General features: G+C 44.8%; 1 protein-coding gene across 3 annotated transcripts in view; it reads right to left on the bottom strand.

Moving 5' to 3' along the window:
• LOC126544291 (juvenile hormone acid O-methyltransferase-like) overlaps window positions 1–20,806 on the bottom strand; it is a 177,196-nt gene that overhangs the window by 141,182 nt on the left and 15,208 nt on the right. For 2 of the 3 annotated variants that reach the window (XM_055062514.2, XM_055062513.2), the window contains exon 3: window positions 1,333–1,657. In XM_055062514.2, coding sequence (XP_054918489.1) covers window positions 1,333–1,657 — 325 coding nt within the window. Of the gene's footprint in view, window positions 1–1,332; window positions 1,709–20,806 lie in introns of those variants that run through there. The other variant, XM_050191551.3, reaches the window with a different exon arrangement.

Here is a 20,806-nt window from a genome sequence, read left to right as displayed (position 1 = left end):
TTTTTGCCGGCTACCATATGTAAATGTTATCGCTTGCCGCAGGACGCGCTCGCATGTAATCGGAAGTTTCTCGCGTGTTATCGATGGTTCTATGCATTTCTTTGTTGTCACCGAATCTGATTGTATGTGCGCTGCCAATTGTGTGGCAGTTTGTGGAATGCACGCGGGCACAAGCGACTACGCTGGAAGCTTCGTCGAGTCGTGTATAAAAGACGACGCTCTTGACCTGAAGATCAGGTTTTCGACGACCGCCACTACAAAGTGGCAACGTTTTATACGGCTGTCATATGTGGCGCACTGTCTATCGCGATCGAGCTCGATCGGGATAATATTTCTCGATTGCGATCGCCCAACTCTTCTGCACAAGTTAAGAATGAACTTTCCTCAAATACAAACACGAACGTTTCACTCGACGGTGATCTAGCAGCACTGCTACGCGCAATGAAGTGCTGACTTGTATACAAATCGTGTGGCTGCGCGCTCCTTGCCTTCGTCGCGCGCGTACGGACTCGGAGGCGCGTACGGCTTAGCGAGACGCGTACCCCGTGCCCCATGTGGGCGTACCCCGTTGTCCATGTGGTAGTACTCTACAGCTCTCGCGCGAAACCATGCGCGTCTTAAAGACGCACTTCGGTGAAGAACGCAGCCCCAAATTCGGTTGCATGAGAGCAAGTGCCTTTTGCATCAGCGCCTTCGTACCGGCGGTGAAAACTGGCAAAAGGTGGAATGGCAAACTATGTTGAACGCATTCTTCTTCGATTTACTTACTTTTCCTTGATTAAGCCACTCAGTATATGTGCCACTGGGTACGTGCCTGTTCTTGGCCAATTCTCCAGAATGGACAGGTCCCACTATACGAATCTCTAAAAGCACATCGATTTCTTAAAAGAATGGGGAACTATGTTTCGCAGATTATTCGATTTGCTTTATTTTATGTAGCCACTCAGTACATGTGCCGCTGGGGATGCACCGCTTTTGCCCAATCGTCCAGAAGTCGCATGTCCCAGGGTGATCGAAGGGGCACAGTGTGGCACCGCCGTCGCGCCCAGCTGGATTTAACCCCGCGCTCGGCGCGCTCAGAGGCGCGTATTATCGGCTGCACTTTTGCTTCTTGGACTAGACGTTGTCACGATTGAATGGAACGCATTATGCCGTATTACGTGTAGTTTATCACACTTAAGCTGACGTCTATCAGGACTTGCGAGGCCTACTGATGCGCAATGTATTGCAGAACGTTCACGCTTGCTCGGCTTTTAGCGCTAACTAGCACTTAACTGCTTTTAGCAACAAGACAACATACTTTATATTGAAGTATCAAGCCCTTAAGCTTACCGTAACAGGCACGGTACTGTCCGCCTTTCAATTGTGATAAAGCAGCAACAGCAGGGAATAGGAATAATAAACTTCGATGAACTGTGGCAGCGTTCCGGCAGCAATGGACTGAAGCCACGTTGTCACTCCGCTGGGAACTTTTATGCAATAAGACACCTGGCGGCGCTCCACTGACTGTCACGTGACATAAATCGCCCGTAATGATTGCATTCGTGGTGCGGTGGCGAAATTTTCCCCCGTCATGCTCGCCTGCATTTGTCATTGCTGCGGCTACGATGTGGCCCAGCTGTGTACTGGTGTGTGTGCTTGTGGCGGAAGGGCAGAACTGAAAAAAAGAAAAAGAACGTGGAAATATTGCAACGGCTAAATATATATCGACGCCGGCACTGCGGATTCGCAGAATTTTTTCTACGCGGGCTGCTTCTATGTAATACAGTTGGAAAAGTTTGTGCTCTATAAAGGTAGCTCAGATGGTTTCTTCCCACGTGGGGAGGGCGGTGTTACACACCGGAAATAAAGCTTCGATCAAACATCGCACAAAAAGCCGCTATTATTTTTTAGGCTGAAATTAGTTATTGTAGGCCGACGTTTGTACGAAGTGTCTATCGACTGCAAGGGTCCCAGAAAACTGGAACAATGCAAGCATTATACTAATCTACAAAAACGGACACATTAAAAAATTCAAAAATTGTAGGCTCATTAGCTTACTCCCAGTATTATATAAAATATTCACCAATATAACCTCCTCCAGAATAAGGGCAACACTGGACCTTAGTCAACCAAGGGAACAGGCTGGCTTCAGGAAAGGATACCCTACAATGCATCACATCCATGCCATTAATCAGGTAATCGAGGAATCCGCAGAGTACAATAAGCCTCTCTATATGGCTTTCATAGATTGCGAAAAGACATTTGATTCATTAGAGGTACCAGCAGTCATAGATGCATTACGCAATCAATGAGTACAGGTCGCTTACGTAAATACCTTAGAAAATATCTACATAGGTTCCACAGCTGCCTTAATTCTACAGAAGCAAAGTAGGAAGATACCTATAAAGAAAGGGCTCAGGCAGGCAGGCACAATCTCTCCAATACTATTCTCTGCGTGTTTGGAAGAAGTATTCAAGCTATTAAACTGAGAAGGCTTAGGAGTAAAGTTCGATGGCGTATATCTCGGCAACCTTTGGTTTGCCGATGACATTGTTCTATTCAGCAACATAGCAGACGACTTGCAACAAATGATTGAGGATCTTAACAGAGGGCGTGTAAGAGTGGGGTTGAAAATTAATATGCAGAAGAGAAAGATAATGATGAATAGCCGGGCAAGGTAACAATAGGTAACATCACAGCCTCTAGAGTCTGTGAGGGAGTACGTTTACCTAGGTCAATAATGAGAGGAAACCCTGATCATGAGAAGCAAATTCATAAAAGAATAAAAATGGGTTGGATCGTATACGGCAGACACTGTCAGCTCCTGACTGGAAGCCTACCAGTATCATTGAAAAGGAAGGTGTACCGAAAGTGTATTTTACCGGTGCTGACATATGGGCCAGAGACTTGGAGATTGACAAAGAAGCTTGAGACCAAGTTAAGGACCGCGCAAAGATCGATGACAGGAAGATTGCTAGGCATAACGTTGAGAGACAGAAAGAGAGCGGTTTGGATCAGACAGCAAACGGGTATAGCCAATATTCTAATGGACATTAAGAGAAAAAAATGGACCTGGGCAGGTCATGTAATCCGCAGACTAGATAACCGTTGGACCATTAGGGTTACAGAATGGGTACCAAGAGAAGGGAAACGCTGTCGAGGAGGGCAGAAGACTATAGGGGGAGCGGTGAAATTAGGAAATTCGCGGGTGCTTCTTGGAATCGGTTGGTGCAGGACAGGGGTAATTGGAGATCGCAGGGAGAGGCCTTCGTCCTGCACTGGACATGAAATAGGCTGCTGCTGCTGCTGATGATGTTTATTGTAATTCCTAATTGCCGAAAATGGATGCCATAACTCTTCAGCGCCAACCAAAACTGTCAAAATTCTGGTGCACTCGGACAGTTTGAGACACCATAAAATTTTGCCTTTGCCGACCGGATATGCCAAAACCAAGCATATGAGAAGTTTTTGTTCTTCAGTGACCTGGGCGAAACCTTCCCTGGTGTATCGGCCGAGAATCGGGTGGTGCAAGGGTACAATAAATAAAAAGAAATAATGATAATTTTGAGGTAGATAATTTCAAACATAAGTGCTAACTGGAACTTGGGAAAATTAAAATTTACTTAATGTAGATGTCAACTGTATTGTGACTACGTATGCAACGGGAGTCGGGCGCCTTGAACGGGCTCCAAGCGGTCGGCGACCCGCCCAAATCTCAGTCGTTCCATAAACGAACTATTCCGCTGACCCACTGATACTCTGTCCTTCTGCTTGCACTTCTCTTCCTCTTCTTCCACTAGTAGCATTCCTCGTTGCCGTTACACTAGCCACACCGTCTCCTTTCAATTTCGTACAAGAGTAAGACAGGAGTTCAGTACAGGTTTGCGAGGGCCGTAAACCTTCATCTGGCTTGTATGAGTAGGAAAAGTGCGTTTGCGATGGTTGTCGCCAAGTTCGGGAATCGCGGTGAAACCAAACGTCACATGACCCAGAGCTTTCACAACAAGGGCCAGAAAAACGGTTAAGAATATTTCGCAGTGTCGTGGTAACCGCAGTGCCCGTCGAACCATGGCTAAATCGCCCGGTTGGAACGAGCGAGCACGTCTTTTTTTGAGGAGACGTATTGAACTGCGCTTGGTGGTGCACTATTGCTAGCCTAGTTCGGAGGAGCATTTGTTGCAGGGTCTCGCTAGAATCCAATATTGCGGGGTGTTCTTGTAGAGACGTGTGGAAGTCAAAAAGATGTTCTTGTGGTCAAACTGATGTCCTCCTGCAGAGCTGCTGAAACGGCATGGTGCGACTGACCTCCTGTTGGGACGTGTTTAGAGCAAAAACTGCCGCAGTGGCGTAATCATCCCAGCCATCGTGGGTGGGAGAGACGTAGGGAGAAATGACGTCTTTTATGGTTCGGTTGGTGCGGTCGACCTGTCCATTTACTTGTGGATGTTGAGGGCACGCTGCAACGAGTCGTATTCCATGTTTAAAGAAGAAAGTTTTGAGGGCACGCGACATAAATGCCGTGCCACGGTCGGAAATCAGCAACTTAGGCGGGCTCTGCCGGAATATGAGGCACTCGTTAATGGAGGTGATAACGTGAGCGGCTGCAGAACGAGGGGCGGCTCGAAGTTGTACCAACTTAGTCATGGTAGTCCTTGGCCACAATGAGAAATGGGAACACAAAAGCACACGCACAACCACAGAGCATAGAAAAGCACCGTGCTCGCACCGAGAGCCATCAACTATACGAAACCAATATACGCACCTGCCTTCTCCAATTAAATTGAAGCACTAAAGCAGCCATCAAATCAGCAAACCTTCCCTGAAGCCCACAATATTGAAATTAGACTAAGATTTCACCAGCTTATTGCAACCTCTGTAGAGTCATTCCCACTGACAAAACACCACATGGTGCGCAAGAGGTTGAATTCCACTTAAATACACCAGGCTTCGCTTTACCCAATAATTTGACCCAAGATTTTGTGCTGACATAGCGAGCTCTCATGTTCCTCTGGGTTCAACTAAGCCAGACTGTCGCGTTGCATAAGATGAAATGTAAGGTACACAAGCATGTTCTACATAAATGATAACTGAAGCATCATACGCAGCACAAACGCGATAAACAGTCTGTTCGTACTCTGCGTCCGTTATTAACGCACGTACTAGTGCCACTAAGAGCCACATCGACTTTACGGGTATACTATCAAAGTGGCTCTCACTTTGCACTCAAAACTCATTCGTGTGACTCACGCTATAACATTTTCTTTCTCTTGCCCATAAAGGACATGCTATAAAGAATTAAATAAAAATATCTTGCGTAAATTAAGTGATCATAACTACAAGAAAATTCGCGCTTATTTCTAAGTACTTCACGGACTAAATGAAACTCAAAATGCTGCCGTCTTCTAAATACATGTGTGAGACTGCACCAATGCTTCGCTTCTTGGTGTCCGCGCTAGACACGCTTTAAAGTAATGGTACAAACACTTTCTAAAATTGTGCAGTTAAACAACGGCTTCTGAAATAACGCGTTTTAGTTTGAAAAAAATCTCAGTGACCTTCCACTCTGGGAAGAAGGATGACCAGCGCAGCTGTGTATGTGGACCCCTTAATGGCTAACTGCACCTCCGCCTCGGGTCGGCCGGCATTGCCGATTTACGCTCAAACCGCCCATCGCCGCACGCCGCACCCCATGCATGCGGTTAGTGAAAAACGGACGGTCGTCGCGATCGGTCACAAAATTGCATTTACGCTGAAACCGCATGATGCGGCGCGGTTCGCATGCGCCCTCTGGTTGTCCAAATAGGTAACCAGCAACTGGCAACATGCATCAGCGAGTTGGCAGCCTCGAGTGCTGGCGACCAGCAATATTTCGCACCGTGCCAGGATTTTGTTATTACGTTTGCTGTATTATTAGTTATTTTTTTATTAGTTAGCTCGAGCGGTTCGAATGCGCCTGCATCCGCACTTCGGTTTGGGGACGCGACGTCTGTTGAAAGCTGGCAAACATTCGGCAGTGCGCAGAGCAACACTGTTCGAAGTCGGCAACTGTCGCCAACAGCAGACGACACTAGCATATTTTTGCTGATGTAGGTTGAAGCTTCCGCATCATGGTGAAAACGCGACTCTTGCACTGTCACATTCTGTGCTGCATGTGGGGCATTGACGTGGTGACCCACCTTTGGAACACTGTGCAGTCGTCTTACCTGCGCCGCTTTTTTGTTATTTGTTTATTGCTACCGCATACTGTAGCGACAACATACGTCACTATGTGCTCGGTTTTTGTAGATGTGCTAGCGAAAGCTTGTGTTGTGGACAAGCGACGCACCATCGCTCCTCGGCTGGTCGAAGCACCAGCGCGAAAGTAACGGGATGCGACCCCATCCCGAGTCGAGTTCTGATAATCCTTCGTCGTCGCCCTCAGCGTCTCGGCTACCGGACAGGGACCCAGAGTTTGCCCCCTCGAACACATGCAGCTCTCACCTGCGTCTTCTGTAGAAAATAAACGTAGTCTGTTTTCTGCCGCCAACCGATGCGCAATCCTTTCACGGATGGCGCCAGACCCCGTACGTAACTCAGGCGATGAGGCAAAAATTGCGAAGCGGATAATTTTTCGAAGTTAAGGCCGTGGCTACAGGACGAATGCACGGCGCCGTCAAGCCTTTCTCGGGCAAATCACGGGAATCGTGGATCTAGCGCCTCGATTTCACTTCGTGGCGAGCGACGTCAGCGACGAAGCGGGCACTTCTCACGTTTTGTTGAGCCGACACTTTCGAACACCGTGTGCGCGCGCTGATAGCGCCGAAGGTCCCGGCGGAAGTCAACTTAAATGATTCAGTGACACTTCTTAGGCGGCACTTCGACAACAGGACATCCGAGCTTTAGAGCCAGCACGTGTTTCAAAGACCCGACCAACGGCCAGACGAGTTGATCAGCAGCTACGCTGCGGCCCTCGGAACCTTGACAGCCGACTGCAACTTCGGAGCGCTGCCTTCGGCTACAATATCGACCACGTCACCTGACACCCAAACGACCGCTTCAGCGGCGAACTCAACTATGCCGTCCCAAGATGTGATGCTGCGGGACAGGTTCGTCCGCGGCGTCTGAGACGATCGAACATCTTCCGCAGAGACTGTTCGCAGAAAAAGCCTGACATTTCAATGCGCTGTGGACTTAATCTTGTCAGCGGGAAGTGCGTCAAGGCATCAGCAAGATATCAAAGGAGTGGCAAACTCGGGGGAAATTAACAGGGCGTCGCAAATCAAGCCAGGAGGCAAGCATACGTCAGCGCGACATTGCTATCGATGCGACGGCTTGCACGACCCTGAAACATGCAAATTCAAGACAGCCGAGTGCCGTTTCTGCTCCAAGGAAGGTCACGTCAAGCATGCCTGCATCTCAAAGAAAAAGAAAAACACGGAACCACGCTCCGACAACTAGCAGCTATGGGCACACAGTGTCAAACCACCACCTGTCAGCAAATCCTGCTGCAAGCTGCACACAGATAGTGTACGTACACACTGCCCCAAGTTCCTCGTGGACTTGATAGTGGAGGGAAAGCCAGGAAAGAGGGAAAGACAGGTACGGCATGCTCCCTGATAAGCGAGGACACGGATTACAGAAGGTGGAAGAAAAACACTCTGTGGCTTTCATGCGAGCCGCTCGATTTGTGCACATGGTCAGGTAAACAATTACACGTCCTGGGCTCCGCACAAGTTCATGTGATGTTGAGATCAAAGGACTATCTGCTGCCATTGTTGGTTATGAAGGGCACCGGGTGCAACCTCCTAGGAAGAGATTGGTTTTTGGCACTTCAAGTTCAGATGAAGGGGATCAACCACGTTGGAGAGCCAGCACTAGAAATTACAGAGGTCGTGGGATGACACCCAGATGTCATCAAGGAAGACATTGGAAGCTATACAGGTCCTTTAGTTCACCTGGAACTTGAAGACGGTGCGACAGCAATGTTTTGCAAGGCTCGTCCGATTTTGGGTGGCGCTGCAGGCGCTTATGGAACATAAGCTTGACCATCTACAGCGCCAAGGCATCCTAAAACCAACGCAGCATACCAAATGGGCAACCCCATTGGTACTTGTTCAGAAGACCGACGGTACACTCAATGTCTGTGGTGACTACAGGAGTACTGTTAATACTGTTACTGTTAATGCAGCAGCGAAGAAGGCACCTTACCCACTACCAACTACAGATGAAGTGTTTGCAAACCTACATGGTGGAACCCTCTTCTCAATGTTGGATTTTTATCAAGCATATCAACAACTGAAAGTTGATGAAGAAACAGCAGCACTGCTCACAGTGAACACCACAAAACGACTATTCAGGGTGGAATGCCACCCGTTCTGAATTTCCGCTGCACCAGCTATCTTCCAGTGCCTGAGGGAGACAAAGATACCTGGAATTCCAGGGGTGAGTGTTCACCTTGACGACATCATTGTCAACGGGAATAGTGCAAATGAGCACGCACAGCGTCTGAATCAGGTTCTGTCGAGACTAATTGAGAAAGGCTTACGCCTCAAGAAAGAAAAGTGCAGGTTCGGAATTACGTCAGTTTAATTTCTGGGACATCGAATTGATGGCAGTGGTGTTTGCAACACCGAGAAAAAGGTTGAGGCTATACTTCAAGCACCCAAATCATCTGACAAGACATCCCTAAGGGCTTTTCTGGGTCTTATTTCATTTGACGACTGCATTTTGGAGAACAGAGCAATGGTCGTGGTGGAATTGTATAGGCTCCTAGAGAAAAACAAGCCCTGGAAGTGGAAGAGCAAGCATCAAGCCAATTTCGATCGAGGCACTTAAGGAGATGATTCGTGCATCTACAGTACTCGCTCACTACGACGGGACGAAGCCCCTTCTTTTGTCTGTGGACGCATCGCCGTACGGCGTTGAGGCCGTCCTCGCTCGGGAAGGTGCTATTTGCCGAGAGGCGCCCATTGCATTCAGTTCATGAACACTGGGAAGTGCCGACAAAAGCTACTTCCAGCTCAACAAAGAAAGTGCAGCAGTAATCTACAGCATCAGTCATTTTCATAAGTACATAGCTGGCCGGCATGTGACCATAACAGATCGCCAGGCATTGATTAGAATCGTGAGTGAAACAAAGCAAGTACCCCGGGTCCTTTCATCAAGAATCACGCGATGGTGCCTTAAACTAGCAACGTACGATTGCAAGTTGCTGTACAGGCCTGGCCTACTGCACCAAAATGCGGACACTCTAAGCTGACTTCCACTACCGGCACAAGTTGAACCTTATACCCCAAGAGACGTGCTCATATTGGCTACCATGCTCAGCTTCGAGCTTTCACCGTGTCAACTAGCACAAATGACTCGAGAGGACTCAGTTCTGTCCCAAGTGCTGGAGGTTGTTTCAAACGGTGAAGTTCATAAACTGCCAAAAGAACAGTTTTCATCGTGCTGGAAACTGGAGACTGAGCTTCCAGCGCAGGAAGGGTACCTTGTTAGAGGCTCCCGGATGGTAACTCCAAAACAAAGGCGAGAAACTACCCTCTTAAACTCGCACCTGCAAACCACCATATAATTGTGGTCATGAAGGCATGTGCACGAAGGTAATTTTGTTGGGCAGGCATTGACGCAGATATCGAACGGCTCACTAGAAACTGTGCAACTTGTTGTCAACACCAAAGGGCACCAGTGCCCAAATGGGAACGCACCAGAACGCCTTGGGACACAGTTCACGCAGACTTCGTTGGTCCCATAGAAGCCAGAATGCTGGCTTATTGTTGTGGACACATACAGCAAACTGTTGGAAGTGTGCTCCATGCATAATACACAGTCTGCCACATTGATTGAGGAACTCCGGAACCTTTTCGCAGCTTTTGGGCTCCCCAAAAAGCTTGTGACTGATAACGGGCCATGCTTCGTTTCAGTACAAGTTGAGAGCTTCCTAAAGAAGAATGGGGTGACCCACGTAACAAGCACACCGTACCATCCTACAACAAATTGCAAAGCAGAAAGGATGGCTTTTGAAACAAAACGAGCATTAGCCAAAAACAAGGACGGAACATTCGCGTGTAAGCTGGCCCAGTTTTTCTAGAGCAACACACCACCTGCACATCAACGGGTGAAATGCCAGCTGCACTTGGGTTCGGGCGTGAGCTGGATACAGCTCTCACGTGCATTCAGCCCCAAGCAAAAGTGAACAAAATCCATACTAACTGCAACAGGGACACAAAGTCGAGAGTACTCGCTGTCGGACAAGCAGTTTTCTTTCGAAACTTCGGAGGGAATCCGATCTGGACAGAGGGAACGGTTTTGGAAAAGCTAGGCCACAGATCGTGGCTCATTAAAGGCCCCAACAGGTTAGTGCGATGACAATGTGACCACATCAAGCCCGGTGTTTTGAGACACCCCACAGAAGATTTGGCGACACAGGATAAGGGCTGTACGCTAACCGCGAGCAGTGTCCCGCTCCCATTTATGCTTGGGATAAAAGCAGATAACTCCACGTCGTCAGAGGCCACTCTCTCAGGAATGCTGAAGCCTTCGCAATCATCGGTGACCAAACCAGAGATTGGCACTGCCCCTGAGACCGTGCCAAACACAACTGCAGAGTCATGCCCGCTGCGGGAACGACACCCTCCGGATCACTACGGCGACTCCATCTGAGAAGGGAGGAAAATGTTGTGTACAAGTGATGCACCACCACTCCTCGGCTAGACAAGGCACCAGTGCAGACGAAACAGGAAGCGACCCTGCCCCAAGTCGAGTTCCAAGAATTCTCCATCACCCCCAGCGTCTCGGCCACTAGACAGGGATCGAGAGTTTGCCCCCTCGAACACATGCGGCTCTCATCTGCATCTCTTGTAGAAAATAAATTCGGTCTATTTTCTGCCACCAACCAATGCCCATTCCTTTCACGGATGGGGCCAGACCCTGTACGTAACAGCTTGGAAGAACGCGCATACACGAACACACAGGTGTATCTAAGCCAATGAGCAAGGGATCTGTCACAGCAACAGCATAGCCTGCTGAAGCGCCGCAGCATTATCTAATAACATACTCCTATACAGATGGTTCTATTATCGCGGAATACAGCAGTGTTGATTGGCAAGTCACTTCGTCACCGAGAACGCATGTGAATCATCAACAGTGGCTTGTTGATTTAGTTGCACTTTGCTGCTGAGGTCTCTTTAGTAGCTGTCAAGTTAATAGTGAGCCTACAATTGCTTACATGATGTAAGACCGAATGAATGTACAGGAGCGCACAGAGCTAGCATTTGTTCATTCTATGTTACGTCATTATTTCAAAGTGCACTGCCATGTTAAGTCATGACTAAACAACTAGCCATCAGTACGTCTTGAGCAATTTATTATAATTATGACATACATAAAAGTGATCTGTACATATCACAGTTACTTCTTCAGGCAGAGATGCTTGTCAGATATGTTTTCAAGAGAAGAATGTTTGCATGAAAACAAATATTAATTCATATTGCTGAAAAGACATCCCATTAAGGCGTGAATTCACCTAATGTTTATATTTCTTGTTGGTGCTAAAAATGTCCCTGCCCATAGAAGTAGTGTTATGTCATTCATGCCTTAAGAGATGACAGAGGTTTACAGGGCACGCAAGGCAGCAATGCCCATGCATAAAGGCCTGGGTCACCAATCTGCTGCCCCTTCACTATTTATTCATACCTCTATCAGCATATAAACAATGTACAACCTGTGGTCAAAGTGAATACAGGCATGCTTGCTCTCTCAGCAATGGCGACAATCAAGGATGATTGCCTTGAGACCGTTTGCTGCTGTCAACATCATTTATGCATGCATTCTCTTTTTATTCTTTTCCCTAGATAAAAAAGAAGCGTGCACAGTCAGTGAGCTATAGCAAAGTAATGTTATTTGATAGCGTTGGGCATGGCCCTAATCTCATTCATGTAGTGACAACCTAGCTAGCTAATGCACAGCCACATTAAAAAGAAAGAGAAGTGCATAGGCTAACAAACAGGTGCACAGTACGTGTACTTCATCTCAAAGCAAAGCAAGATTATCAAGTGACTATAGAGATCTAGATTAAGGGGATGCAAGTATTGAGGCCCCCTAGTACTTCGAGCCTCAACGATTGCATCCCCCTGATCTAAAACTCTCTAATAAGCTTTGCAATGAATGCAGTGATCTTGCATGCGGAATGGTTGACGTAGTAAGTCGTTTTAAGTAAGTAAGTAAGTGCTTTATTCCCATATACAACATACATTTGAATATGGACAGGTCTTGAGGAAAAAAGCTGCGTCAGTAGCTTGACTAAGTCCTAAAACCCATTTTATGGCAGCAGCAGGGGGGAAAACAGTGCATATGGAAATGATAACAATTAAGCAGAAAAGGGCGAATAAATTAACGCAAAAGAAACAAACACAAATTGATAAACACAAACATTGATAAACCAAAACAAGTTACTTAGCTTGCATATTAAGAAATCAGCAGTATGAAAAAAAAAACGACACTCAGATCAGTCACACGTACTAACAGCAGATAGTGTTGCAAAAGTAATATTGTGATCTACAAGTACAAAGTATTAGGCATAAAACCAGCTCTAGCAGCAATAATAATTATACAGACTAGTTAACGAAGACTGTAAAACATCGATATCAATGAATAATTTGTTTAGCGCAAAACGACAGAGACAAGAAAGACGACAGGACAAGGCGCCTTGTCCTGTCGTCTTTCTTGTCTCTGTCGTTTTGCGCTAAACAAATTATTCATGGATTCGCACCAACTAGCCCGCCAACGCATTGTGCTGATCGATATCAACGGCGATCAGTGTGTTAAGCAGGACAGGCAGCGTATAAGCAATCATTTGCTTTCCATAATTAGTGCGCTGGTGCATTACGTGCCAATATTCTGGAGATCGTGTTTGATAATGGCGTATGTTCTGTTTAAGGTTAGCTATGGAACGGATACAGCAATTATTCGATTTACACTCTCTAACGTATGCACGGACTAACCTGTAAGTGTACAAATCATGCACTTTGTGTATTTTCAGTTCTTGGAAAAGAGGTTCACTTGGGGAGTCCCATGGTACATCACATATCACACGGAGAATTTTTTTCTGAATTATGAATAGTCTACCTATATTTGTGACAGATGTGGTACCCCAGACAAGGGAGCAATAATTCAGATGACTGATGAAAAGGGCGTTATATGTTAGCATTTTTACATGTCGTGGAAGGTACCTAAGGGAGAAAACCAGTCCAACTATCTGTGAAAGTTTAGTGACAAGTGATAATATATGGCTATTCCACGACATATCGTGGTCGAAAATGATCCCTAGGCTCTTAACTGAGCTCACTAGTTCAATTTTCTCCGAATTTAGTGTAATGTCAGCAGGCAGCGTAGCGTTTTTGTTCTTGGCTTGGAATAATATGGCTTTAGTTTTAGTAGTGTTAATTATGAGACCATTTTTAACGGACCACACATGTAGTTTGTCTAGTACTGCATTGGCAGTCCTTAACAAGTCTGAGGTATGGTGAGACGAAAACAATAGTGTAGTGCCATCAGCATAGATGATGTATTTGGTGTCATTGTCAATATTGACAATATCATTAACATAGATATTGAAAAGTAGAGGGCCAAGTAGGCTCCCTTGCGGCACTCCTATCCATGTGTTCCTTAACTGAGATGACAGGTTATTTACGTGTGTAAACTGAACTCTGGAGCTTAGATATGATCTAATTAAGTCAAGGGCGACGCCGCGAATTCCATAGTTAAACAATTTATTGAGTAGACGTTCTTGATTAATGCAGTCGAAAGCTTTTGTAAAATCTATTAACACTGCAAGTGTGAGCAAGCACTCTTCGATGTTTTTGAGAATAAATTCTTTTTGATCCAACAAGGCAAGTTGTGTTGACCGGTTTTTACGGAAGGCGTACTGACAGTCAGTTAAGAGGTTTTTATTTTCCAGAAATGTAGAAAGACGTTTAAATATAACCTTTTCCAGGCCTTTTGAGAAGACTGGCAAAATGGATATGGGCCTGTAATTTGTCATAAGAGTCGTGTCCCCACGCTTGAATAACGGGATTACTTTAGCGACTTGCATTTTATGCGGGAAGACTCTGGTATCGAGACATAAATTGTATATGTATACCAGCAATGGGGCAACAATATCTAGGGCATACTTAATTGGCTTTATCTGCAGATTATCTACATCCAGACTGCGGCTGTTGCTCAGCCCAGAAAACAGGCATATTAACTCCGATTCATTGGTCGGGTGCAGGAATATCGTGTCTGCAACACTTGTCCTTATGAAATCGCAGGCACTCATGCATACAGGAATATTATTATTACCGACTAGAAAATCATTGAATGCATCAGGTAGTGACTCATCGGTTAGTTGAACACCGTTACTGACAATGTCAATACGTGACTGGGAAATAGGTGTATGGTTGCGCAGAAGATTTAGCTGTTTCCATATCCTCTGGCTGTCCCGTTCACAAGAGTTAAACAAGTCAGTATGATAACGGTTTTTCGCGTTGCGAAGCTCGTTCGTGAGACGATTGCGAAAACGTTTAAACTCCGTCCAGTCGTTCGGATCTCGTGACTTGATAAACTTATCATAAAGGCAATTTTTTTTCTTTATTTGATGGAGAAGATTGTTTGTGACCCACGGCTTGCGTATCCTGGAAGGTTTCTTTTTCATAATAGTAAAGGGGAAATATTTGCGATAGCACGAGGAAAATAGCCTGAGGAAACTTTCATATGCGACATCCGGTATTTGCGTGGCATAAACATCCGTCCAGTCGATGCTTCCTAATTCGGCATGGAAATTTTCTAACGCATTCTGCGTAATCACTTGTACGAAGGTATCGGTAGCAGTTGATCGTTGACATGCATGATTCAGGCTCAGAAATATAGGCATATGGTCACTAAGGCCACAGGAAAACACTCCCGATTTAATCTTACTCAAAGCAATGTTTGTAATAAATAGGTCGATACACGTAGATGTATTATGAGTAGTTCTGGTAGGTGATGATATGACATTGAAACAGCCATGTGCGTATATAACTGCCTCAAAATTTCGCTTCATGGAGTTGTCGAGCATCATATTGACATTGAAATCACCACCCAACACGAGTTTAAATTGCAATTCACCGACGTAAAGGAAGAACTTTTCAATAAACTGGAAAAAATTGTCTAAATTACCGCTTGGTGGACGGTAGAAAACTGAGTAGACAGTTCGAGCACTCACGACTGTTAGGACTTCATAGTCATCAGTAATACAGCAAAATTCATTGATGCACTTTGCATCAATGTTATCACGGACAAGCACACTGACACCACCGCCTCGCGACGTTTCTCTGTTTTTAGTAAAGCACTGATATTTAGGCAGTTGCCATACGACCGAGTGCTGGTCATACCACGTTTCAGACAACATAATGATATCAAACTGAAAGTTCAAGCTGCTGAAAAAAAGGTCGAGCATGTCATGCTTGTTTCTCACTGACTGGCAGTTGAGATGGAAGCATCGTGTGGATTTTTTATGGTCTGGTCCAACAAAATGCAAAAAATCAGACGGGGGTAACGAGTCAACAGAAGCCATGTCGAAACAGGAAAGCGTAGGGACAACACTTCAGGATCATACTTTGAGCTTTTCGAGATCGGTTGCGGTCCTGATTACATGTACATGGGCATGTTCTGCTTTCCGGACTAATATTCTTCCATTGCGATGCCACACAAATTTGAAATTGTTTACGTGTGCCCATTCCTTTGCAACTTTGAGCAGCGATCTATTATACCCGGTTAGGTTTTCGGACATATAGGTATCATGTTCTACCCTTGATATAATTTTCCTTTTTTCAAACCATTTTTCCCTTGTCGACTGTCGCGTGAAGCGAACGAGCACGGCTGGTGTCTTATCTTTTTGTGAATGAAGACGGTGAATGGCGGAGACGGTCTGCTCGTTAAGAGGATCAAGTTCCAGTTTGGCAGCAAGGGCGTTTATTCTGGTTATAAGACATTCATTCTCATGGTAAGCCAGCCCATGAATTTCAAGGTTTAGCTTTCGACTGTGGTATTCAAGGTCATTTACAGCCGCAGACACTCTCCTGAGTTCAACGTCTGTTTTAACTTCTTCAAGTTTCGAGACTCTGTTCCTTAGTTGCTTAATTTCGCCAGAGTGTTCTGCGACGGAGGCGAGGACGCTGTCATACTGGGCGGACATGTGCTTTATTAAAGCCTCCATATCATTTACAGTGTTCTTGAGAGGAAGCAGCTCATCTAATTTCCCCTTTATGTCGAGCAGAAGCGCCGTGACAGTGCTGTCATCGGGTTCCCTAGAGCTGGACGCAGTGGTCTTGGTTTTACGGCACGTCGTACATTTCCAAGACTGTTTATAGTCGTCCCCTTTAGATTTATACCTAGATTCTGACACGCCAGAACAGGAACCTAGGTGATACTGTCCCGAACAGTCACTGCATATTAATGATCGACAGTCAGCTTCTATAGCCTTTTCACACTTTGCACAATCGGTAACACTTACATCCTTTCTGAATCAGTAACAGCTTAAACAGGTACACAACAATGAAATGAAATGCTGATTCATATGGTGTACAAGAAACAAGTAGGGGAGAACATTTGCCATGCCTGCTGTAACACCAATTCCAACATGCAGTAGCTTGTAGGCAATGAATGCAGGTTCATTGTGTCAGGGCAACTTGCACTTACCCCTAATGAAAGAACAGAATGTCTGCATCGTAGACATTAGTTAATTAGCAGCATGTGCGGGGCAGCACAAGAAAGTAAGGAAATGTTTGTTGCCATTTTTTGTTTTCATAACCAACAGACAGTTTCTTGGGTGGAGCTCTATGATGAATTCATATTATGTTCTGTGTAAATCTGTAATGTGGGCACGTTCTATTATCCAATCACTTCATAAGTAGTCAAATGAATGCAGGTAGCCCCATAAACACTGTGAAACGGAACGCAGAAATTTCCAGTTAAAAAGCCATAGTGACTCACACTCTGTGCTGAACATAAAATAGAAAAATCGCTTAGTGGCAAATTGGGTGCACATTCTCATCTACCATACAAATCCATATATTACAAGTAATCTTTCATGCACTCGTTCTCGGATTTCTTACAGTTGCACAAACCTTACTGCAGCATCCTCTGTGGAGTAAAATAATCTTGCCAGTCATAGCTACTTGTTGACTCTATTAACATATATTAGCCCCCAGGCTCTCCTGCATTCCTTCATGCATGCTACAATAGCATGGCTGTGCTCAATAACCTCTTTCCATTCCACTGAAATGAAGATGGCATATATTTTTTACCAAAATATGCTCTAAAGCATAACTGTTTATCATTCTTTAAGCCTCCGAGGAGTAAGGATGGATGTTCAGCCTTGCTGTTGTGGCATTTCATAGGTTCTAACCCACCGTCATATTTCTAAACAAGCAATAATGAAATTATATAATCAAGCCATACCATTAGTACAACTGAGGTATTGCTTTCCCAGGAAGTCTCACTGCCACCTCCCCGGTTTCGTAAATAATTAGACATGTTGACAACCTCGACATGTTGAACTTACCTTCACAGCCTGTGTTTTAACATGACAAATAAACCAGATTAACCAAACAGCCCTTACATCATTCTCTTAATCACTTGATATACTAACTAGCACATGGCATTATAGTCATATTTATTCTGCTTGTATGTTTGGTGAATTGCACAAATCATTTTTGTCGCCCTTGCAGTCTAGCTGATGCTGCCTTTCTTTATAACAATGAAGCAACAACCTTACTTGGTGCATTGCTGTGAGAACTATAACTAGCTTCACAGTAGCACTGCACATGTACCCTTAGACCACATCGTAGACATGCTTCTGTACATACTAGAGGCTAGCCACAATCAGCATAATTTTGAAATCTAGATGAACAGGGTGCAAATTCATGTGTATCAAATAAATGTCTGTTCCATTGAGAGGCTGTGTGTATGCGATATAGTTATCATGTCACTATACTTATGGCAGAAAAACAGAATACACAGAACAACAAAATCAAGTTCTCTCTGAAAAGCTGCTTTTTGCCACTATTATATGCAGCGAGGTAAGACTTCAGAAAGCACAAATATGGCTTAGAATGAAAGAAAGCTGAGCTAGTTGGTAAGGATTCATTGTGCAAAAAAGAGGTGAGGTTTGCAGGCAGGAAGCAAGAGTAGAGAAGTCCACTTCTCTACTCTTGTGTCCCGTCTGCGCGCCTCACCTCATTTTTACATCATAAATATGGCTTGGGCACATCTTCGTGCATTGTGAGGTGGGCGAATGTTACTTTTTTTCAAACAGAAATTGAACAAAAATATTAAGTGTCAAATATTGAATAGTGACACGACGACGTGAGTACTTGTAGTAGTAATATTTATTTCCGTATATTTAGGTACTACAACTTAACCAACTAGTGCCATATAGAGCTAACTATTGGGGACAAAGGATAAGCTTTAAATGCAAGGCTACTAATGTTATATATAAAAAAAATTACTTGAATGGTGTATCAACAACTTTAGAGCCTCGTTGCAAAGAAGCTTTCCAAGAAATAATGGCTGCTGTATGAAGAGCTTCCAAAAATGCAAAATAAATTGTTTCCAAAAAAAAACATGAAAGTTGTAGAAAAAACAAAAATAATGAAGGGCCAATGTTTTGCGGACACATGTAAAAGGACTTGTTGCAAGGAAAACAGCACAAACTTGTCACATAAAAGATGAATCTGCTAGATCGAGATGGGTGGTTGGCTTTAGGCAAAAAAAAAAGCCTATGGGAAAGTTTTGTGCCAATACGGCTAAAAGATACATTCGTTACCGTGCTTGCCTTTGGAAGGCTGCATACGCTTGTTCACATGCAAGTACTTGTCACATATTCGTTGTTAAAAAACTTCCAATTTATATTTGACACAAAAGCCTCCTCTGATCACGGAAAAAGAATAGTATTGGTCATATAGTATCCATAACGTTTAGAACATCAGGCTACTCTTTTTCACATTACGCAAATACTCATGAAAGACAAAACTGCAAGAAACAGCATGACACTTTGGCATAATCCGTAACTGATGATATCGATGAGTTTCCCATTTCATGAGGCAAAGTTGCATAGGGCAGATGGGATGTGATATCTATGATTCAGAGATGCGTTATTGTATCTGAGCACAAGTATTATACAACTGATCATTGTGGGAATAAAGAAATAACAGGCATTGATTACCAGTATGTCATCATGTCACTTCTATCTGAAAAGTGACTATCATATCAAGTCAAACTTGCATTGAGAATCATGTTTATGTGCCCATATATGTAGGCCCCATGAACCGTTGCTTTAAGTTATGACCAGTGTAATGTCATTCCTGTATGTAAATATGGTTTTGCACTATACACCTATAAAACATTTGATGAGCATCCTAGTACATTTCCTTGAATTTGCACCACAGGCATTCTGTCGCAACACCCTCTTTGCACCCATGATAAATGCTGCAGTCAGTAAAATAGAGCTTTAGATTATTTCCTAAACTGCTTTCATTCCAGGAAGTAGACGCCGAGCAGACGCTGCGCCGCAAGTGAACATTTATGAGGGCCTTCATACTTGCTGTTTATTAAGGTGGCTGCAAAGTAAATGGAGGGAAAGTGTACAGGTGAAGCGAAGCTCCGCTGTTGCATGCACGTAAACAAAGCTTCTGGTTAAGGCGTCAAAAATTTTTTTTTTCATCAATCCTCCAACAATGGAGCATGTACTGACAGGATGGAAAGCAGACACCGAGCAGACGGTGCGGTGCGATGAAGACACCTTGAGGGTCATTCAGCCTTCCTATTAACTAAGGAGCCCTGCTGCTTCCCCAGTGCGGCAAGGAACTACTGAGATGGAGTACAGCTCACAGAACAAATTGTTAGCGTGAAAGGTTGGTTGGCTTCCGTGAACGAAGAGGCAAACTGAACTTGAAACATGTTTTATTGCATGGCAGCAACTTAACGTGGTAGAATGACAGCCAAGGAATATAAGGACAAGAAAGTGCACCACAGCTTGGCGGTCAACGATTATATACACATAGTGAGCGAGGGTGATGTGATCGCAATATGGCCCGCATGAAAGAAAGGGAAATGCTATCACACATGTACACGTGTACAAATATGTGACAGTTGGGCAGTGGCAGAGAAGGTGTTTTGCTGTGTCGCCACATGTGCAAAAGATTGCATAAGGAGAATTTGCATAGCTTACATTACAGCACATGACACCTAGCACAAAATGAATAATTGCAATATGTGGAGCAGTGATATAAATTCTAAGCTGTTCCCTAGCCTTCATAAAGTGTAAAATGTGCAGAGACAGCTCTGGAAACAAACGTGTACAAAGCAAGGAATCTGCTTTGATACAATACCTATATTGAGAGGCATAAGAGCATAAGCGACCAGCGATGCTTCTGCAATGTTTATTACTGCAGAGCACATGCAATTGACAGAAAAAAAAATCCCAGACAATTACGATACTCCCTAATACGAAATTTTTGTTCAGCTCTACATATGTTGTCATTTCGCTAGCAAGGACAATCGGTCTCGTGTGGCATGTTGCAAATGGAGCGAAGTGTGGCACCACTGCCTTGCCAATCTGGAGATCGCGTGAGCCAGTGCATGGGTGACGCGTGGGCGAGGTTCACAGAAGCCATCGCCAACAAACCTCCCAGACATTGCGTGCTACTCTGGCACCATCTCGTAGCTACCGTCACTGCACTTCGCTTTTATTCGCACGCTTTCGACATACACTCCTCTGCTTACTGCCTCATGGTTCTGCTGCACCTTCCTATCCACTTTCCTCCTC

Source organism: Dermacentor andersoni, chromosome 10, assembly GCF_023375885.2.
Source record: "Dermacentor andersoni chromosome 10, qqDerAnde1_hic_scaffold, whole genome shotgun sequence".
NCBI lineage: Eukaryota > Metazoa > Arthropoda > Arachnida > Ixodida > Ixodidae > Dermacentor > Dermacentor andersoni.
The sequence above is the reverse complement of the archived record's forward strand: the minus strand, read 5'-3'. Positions and strand labels throughout refer to the sequence as shown.